This window comes from Tupaia chinensis, unplaced genomic scaffold (assembly GCF_000334495.1).
Source record: "Tupaia chinensis unplaced genomic scaffold, TupChi_1.0 Scaffold000146_1, whole genome shotgun sequence".
Classification (NCBI taxonomy): Eukaryota; Metazoa; Chordata; class Mammalia; order Scandentia; family Tupaiidae; genus Tupaia; species Tupaia belangeri.
The window spans coordinates 294,036-300,076 of record NW_006159616.1 but is presented as its reverse complement, the minus strand read 5'-3'; the positions used below and the strand labels follow the sequence as shown (position 1 = coordinate 300,076).

Here is a 6,041-nt window from a genome sequence, read left to right as displayed (position 1 = left end):
TAATAATAATAATAAAATTAAATAAATAATTCTTTTAAAAAATATCTTACAGAAAAGCACAATACAAAAACCCAGTAAAAAGGCCTGCTTTGGGAGAGGTCAGAGGCTCACTCATTCCACTTAGTAAGACATGCCCTAAAAGGCTAAGGGCTTAGGGACCAGCAGTTGGTGTAATGGCTATGTCACTGGACTCCATGTAGTCGACCACGGTTCAAGTCCTGGACCCGGTGGCTTAAACTCATGCCAGGCACGTGTGCATGCGTGCCCAAGATCCTGAGAGGAGAATGGAGGAGAAGGGATTGCAGCGTGGCATCCCTTAGGGGGTGATTTCTCGCTTTCTGTCTCTCTGTCTTTCTCTGTCTTTCTGGTAAGCGCACGCGCCCTATAGCGAAAACCTCCAAAAAAGAAAAAAAAAAAAAGTGTGTCACAGGTTATACAGATGTTGGCACACCACGCACCCGTTCACCTGATGTTATATGAGACCATGTAAAGACATGGAAAAGCGGATTTCTCAGTGAAAAAAGGTTACAAGACTGTGATTAGTATGACTTCATTTGGTAACATTTTTTTTTATATATAGAAAATAAATGGAAAATTTTTAATACTTTAGCTTGGAAATTAGGGATTTTTCTTCTATTTTTTGGTAGTTTCTCTCTGCTCCACTTTTTTTTTATTAGTGCTAAAATTATAGTGCTACCCATAACTTGTAAAAAAAAAAATTAAACATGGGGTTGGCAGGTGGTGCGATGGTTAAAGGTGCTAGACTCCCACATGGCTGACTGCAGTTCGAGCCCCAGACCGAGTGGCTTAGTTTCTCACTTTCTCTCTCTCTCTTACCTTCTCTCCCTCTCTGGTCAAATTGAAATAAACAAATTAATTAATTAAAATTAAATAATTCTTTAAAAAATTAAACATTCAGGGCCAGCTTGTGGTGTAGTGGTTAAGGTGGCTGGATCCTACATGGCCAACTGGACAGTTCGAATCCCAGACCTAGTGACTTGAGAAATAGGGTAACTGTGTATGTGCCCAAAACCCCAAAAAGAGGGGGAAATGGAGAAGGGATTGTGACATGACCATGCCCCAAGAGAAGTGCTTTTTAACCCTTTCCCTCTCTCCTGCAAGCACACACTCCCTCTGGCAAAATTAAAAACAGGAACCAGCAGCTGGCATAATGGCTATATTGCTGGACTCCCATGTAGTTGACCGCGTTTCGAGTCCCGGACCCAGTGGCTTAAACTCACGCCGGGCGCGTGTGCGTACATGCCCAAGATCCAGAGAGGAGAATGGAGAAGGAATTGCGGCATGGCCATCCCCCCGGGGGGTGATTTCTCGTTTTCTGTCTCTCTGTCTCTCTCTGTCTTTCTGGCAAGCAAACGTGCCCTATAGCAAAAACCTTTCAAAACAAAAACAGCATATTAGATACTCTCCCATGCGACTCGAATTTTTTCCTAAGGATGATTACAATGTTTTCCGCTTTTACATCTCCATGTTTTCTGAAGTATGCATAATAAACATGCATTGTTTTAACAAAATGTAAGAGTAAACAAAATTTTACAAAGAACAGATGACTCCCTGAGGTTTGGTCTGGCTGACCCGGGCAGAGGGCTGGAGCTGGGTCTAGAACCTGTGCAGTCCCCAGAAGTCCGAGCCGACATCTCTGCTCGGGAAGAGCTGGCTGCTTTGTGCCTGTGAGAGGGCTGGAGTACGCCTGGTGCAGGTAGGAGGCAGGGTGTGACATCAACGCCCTCGCCTACGCCCCACTGGATGTGTGGGTACACTTGGCACTGAGGACTGAGGAGCAAGGAGCATGAACCCCACTTCTGCCTCTGCCTGCCTGTGTGGACTAGGGCAGGCGACTTAACCTCTCTGGGCCTGCAATTCCTCCTCTGGTATTGCGACACTAACACCCCTCACAGGGCTGGGCGACTGAGAACTGAAGGACCGGCACTTGGAGGTCTTCGGTAAATGGCAGCTCCCTTCCACCCCTGCCCACGTCTGGCACCACCCAGCCATGGCTGTGTAAGCGGCATAGTGAAGCCCCTTCACAGTGGCCCCCCCTTTGGTAGTCTCGAGGCACGGCCCCCAGAGGCTGGTCAGGCCCGGCAGAAACCGCCCTCTGTGACACCTCTCGGGAGTGACGCCCCGCACCTCCGTGACATGTTCTTCCCGATACCCAGCCTCCGCTGCCACACGAGTGCTGTCCTGGGTGGCCCGCCCTGCCGCCATCACTTACACTCTGGCTTCGTAGTCCTTCCATGCCTTCTCCAGCTGCTTTTTGGAATCCTGGGGTTTAAAAAAAAGAATAATTTGCCCAAAGGGAAATCTGAGCTCTGGAACAGTAGTGCTCTTTGCTACTTTCAGGGAGACCCCGCTTATGTGCTCCCCTATGCCGCTCAGAGCTGTTTGACCAACCCCTGCCTGCCCCTCACCCACCGATAGACCCAACCGACCATGTTTCCCAGGGCTGAGCCCCTTCTTCCCCTCGCCTCCACAGATGCCGAGAGTCAGTCGTGTCTAGCGGCCCTGGCTTGGGAGGAGGTCTTTGGGCTCTGTCCTGAGTTCTCTTACTCAAAATATAAAGATCAGCCATGAGGATGAGGGTGGCAGGATCGAACTCCTCCCCTAACTTGATCCTGGCATTCTCTCCTGCCTAGTATTAAGCCATCGTTTCACTAGGAAGGGCACAGGTCAAGAAACACACACAGAGAGGTTGAGAAGTCTACCCAGGGCCACACAGCAAGCCAGGGAGACTGACCGACCCCTGGCCTAGCTGCCTAGGCCTCGTCCAGCTGAGCTACTCACACCCTTCCCGACAGCCCCAACTTCCAAGATGAAAAGGCTGCCTGTCTGGTTTGGGTGGTTCCCAGGCCCGTGCAGCCTGAGGCAGGGAGGGAACCCTCTGGGGAAGCCCAGGGAGGTTTTTCTGTCCCCTCCTTGAGCTCCGCCCTGCACCCAGCTGGGGCTGCCAGCCCAAGCATGGCAGTGCAGTGGCCATGGAAGGGCTCCTCGACTGCACCCGGGCGCAGGGAGCCACCCCAGAACCTGCCTCGAAGGGGCACGCTAATGCACACGGGCGTCTCCTCTAAGGGGCCTGGCAGTGTCTCAGGCAGTCCCTGAGCCAGTCCCCTCGAGGAGAGGTCAGCACACTTGCACGGAGAGCTCCCCCACCTGGCCTCCGTCCTCAGCCCCGAGGGCGTCCTGCCCGCCCTGTCCTCTCTGCCCCACCGCGGCTCCCACAGAGAAACTAGGAGCTCACCTGCCGCCCGTCCCTCAGCTGCCCCTTCAACAGACTGTCCAGTGGGAAGGAGACGATGTTGTTCAGGTTCTGAACCTGGAAAAGGCGGAGACCCCAGCGCCCGCCCATGTGATGGCCTGTCAGCCCCGAGGGCTCAGGGGACAGTGAGGCAGAGGAGAGTTGGGGGAGAGAGGCCGCGGGGAGAGCTGGAGAGGAAGAGGAGGATGCACAGGCAGGGCAGGGCTGCAAGGGCCGTGGGCCAGAGGTCCAGGGCAAACCAGAAGGGGGAAGCCAGCCCGTTCCCTGTCAGGTTCTTCAGCTCACGGGATGTACCGGGCCTGGGAGAGGGCTGAGGAAGGGGAAGCGGCCTCACCAAGTTCTTGAAGAGTGCGGCCACCTCACGCGTGAACACGGCCAAGTTCAGGAAGCCAGTGGACAGCTCGTGGCTGTTCTGGGACAGGTGGCTGTTGCCCAAGGACTCCACGGCCTCGCGGTACTGCTCCTCGTTCTCCACGTGGCCTGCGGAGGGCAGCGAGGGGCTGAGTTCTGTCCAGGCTGCAGCTGGGCGGGGGTCCAGCCAGGTGGGGCCCCGCAGGCTCACTCACCGAGGCCAGAGCTGTGGATGGCCCGCACGGCCTTCTTTATTCTCTGCAGGATGGCCTGGTCTCCTTCCAGCACCTGGACGCAAATGCAGGCAGAGTTTGGGGTGCCGAGCTGGGAGGCACCAGCTTTCTTCAGAAACCCCAATGCCACAGTCCCACCTTCCAAACACAAGAGCATCTGCTGCCCTCCAGAACTCCTCCCAGGTCACCCCGGACCTCCCACCAAACACAAAAAGACCACTGTCCTCCACCCAGACCACACAGACAAGGCTAGGCACGCCACTCCGGGAAGACCGCACGCTTCCACCGCTCCAGTGCAGACAAGGGATGCAAAGGCGTGTGGCCTGCCGGGGTGTGCCAGCCCTGGCTGAACCTCGGCTCGGCGCTAACTAGCGTGTCAGTGTAGACAGGCCCGTTCACTTCCCTGAGTCTCAAGTGTCTTGTTGGCAAATGGAAATGCTGCTATGGCCCCAGAGTTAGGCAAATGGAAATGCTGCTATGGCCCCAGAGAGAGACTGAGGAGATTAAAATTCGATGAGTCAGTACAAAATGCTTAGCGAGAGACCAGGGCAAAGAACACATCCCTGTCCCTGAAAGACACAGACAGGGGGACACTTGTCCACCAGATCCCTGGCTCGATAACCAGCCACGGGAGGAGGACGAAGAGCCAGGATCCTGAGTGGGTGGCGAGTGGGTGGAGGCGTTCAGACCCCTGGGCCTGAGGGGCTGAGAGGGTGGGAGAGAACACTCGGCCCCCAGTGGGAGGACTGCTGGGCCATCACACAGCCCCAAAGCCCAGGGTTGCAGGGGAAAGGCCAGGAGAAGGCACTGTGTGCACCCACATGCCCCAGGTGGGCTCACCCCAGACGGGAAACTTCCTAAACACACTCCCTTTCTCAACGGGGCATGGACGCCGTCAACCTCACGGAACGCCCGGGAAACACACGTGATATGCAAAGTGCAGAGCGCCAAAGCTGGAAGGGGCCCGTGGGGCCAGAGGAGAAAACAGAAGCCAAGAGACCTTGCCCAGACGCAGGCGGGCGAGCAGCAGAGTGGGGCTGCTGGGAGGTCCCCCTGTGTGGTGAGTGCTCCATCCACGCCCCGTGGCCCCTGTGGGACCCCAGTTTCAGCTATTTCACCCAGTTACTGAAATGGGGTCAGAGTTAGTTCAATGTGACAGGAGCTGGCAAACGCGTTTGGAAGAGAACCTCCGAAGAGTCCAAACCCTCCCCACAGGAGGCCACGCACAGGGCAGCCCCCTGAGGCCCTGTGGTGCCCTCATGGAGGCCTCCGGTGTGGGGGAGCCTTGGGAGGAAAGTGGGAGTCTCGTTTTGAAGCCCAGCCCCACCACTCAGCCGCTGTGACCCCGGGCAAGTTGTCCACTCTCTCCAAGAGTCCTGCTTAGCTGCCTGTACAGTGGGGAACCCTGCCTGTTGCTCAGGGCCCCTCCAGAGGTCTCACGTCTGAGATGACGCACGGACAGGAGTACGCTTGGGCTTGGGTGTGGGGGTGTCCTAGTGGACAGGGCCTGTGGTCAGCAGCAGCAGCTGCTGATGCTGGGAAGGCCCACCAGATCCGGGGTACTTTTCCTGCAGGGACTGGAAACCTACCATTCTCTTCTCTGGGTATGAATTGGAGATACTTTCACATTGGGGGCCAGCCGAGGCCATCCCAGGGCTGGGGAAAGAAAGCAAAGGTTGAGGATAAGGTGCCATATTGAGTTGGCTGAAGAAAGAAGATACCAGTGGGACTGGCAGGTGGCATAGTAGTTAAGGTGCTGGACTTCCACATGGCTGGCTGCACTTCAAGTCTTGGGCCCCGCGGCTTGGAACACACCCCAGGGATTTGTGTGTGATTCTTGCCCAGAATCCCAAGAGGAGAGTGGGGGAGAAGGGACTGTGGCATGGCCATTCCCCTGGGGGGTGATTTCTCACCTTTCTCTCTCTGTCTCTCTGGTGAGCACATTCGCCTTGTAGCAAAAGTCTCAAAAAAAAAAAAAAAAAAAAAAAAAAGAAAAAGAAAGAAGGAAAGAAAGAAAGAAGATGCAGGGGGCCAGCAGGTGGCATGGTGGGTCGGGTACTCCCACATGACATGGCTGCCTGTGGTTTGAGTCCTGGACCTAGTGGCCTCCTTTCTCACTTTTTCTCTCTCTCTGTCTCTCTCTGGTGAGCACATACGTCCTTGAGCAAATTTTAGAAAGATAA

General features: G+C 55.0%; 1 protein-coding gene across 2 annotated transcripts in view; it reads right to left on the bottom strand.

The window, feature by feature from the left end:
* ASAP3 (ArfGAP with SH3 domain, ankyrin repeat and PH domain 3) overlaps positions 1-6,041 on the bottom strand; it is a 50,969-nt gene that overhangs the window by 17,922 nt on the left and 27,006 nt on the right. For both annotated transcript variants that reach the window (XM_006145150.2, XM_006145149.2), the window contains exons 2-5: positions 3,841-3,913; positions 3,609-3,754; positions 3,257-3,331; positions 2,234-2,283 (exon numbers count right to left, since the gene is read on the bottom strand). In XM_006145150.2, the coding sequence (XP_006145212.1) occupies positions 2,234-2,283; positions 3,257-3,331; positions 3,609-3,754; positions 3,841-3,913 (344 nt within the window). The remainder of the gene's footprint in view (positions 1-2,233; positions 2,284-3,256; positions 3,332-3,608; positions 3,755-3,840; positions 3,914-6,041) is intronic.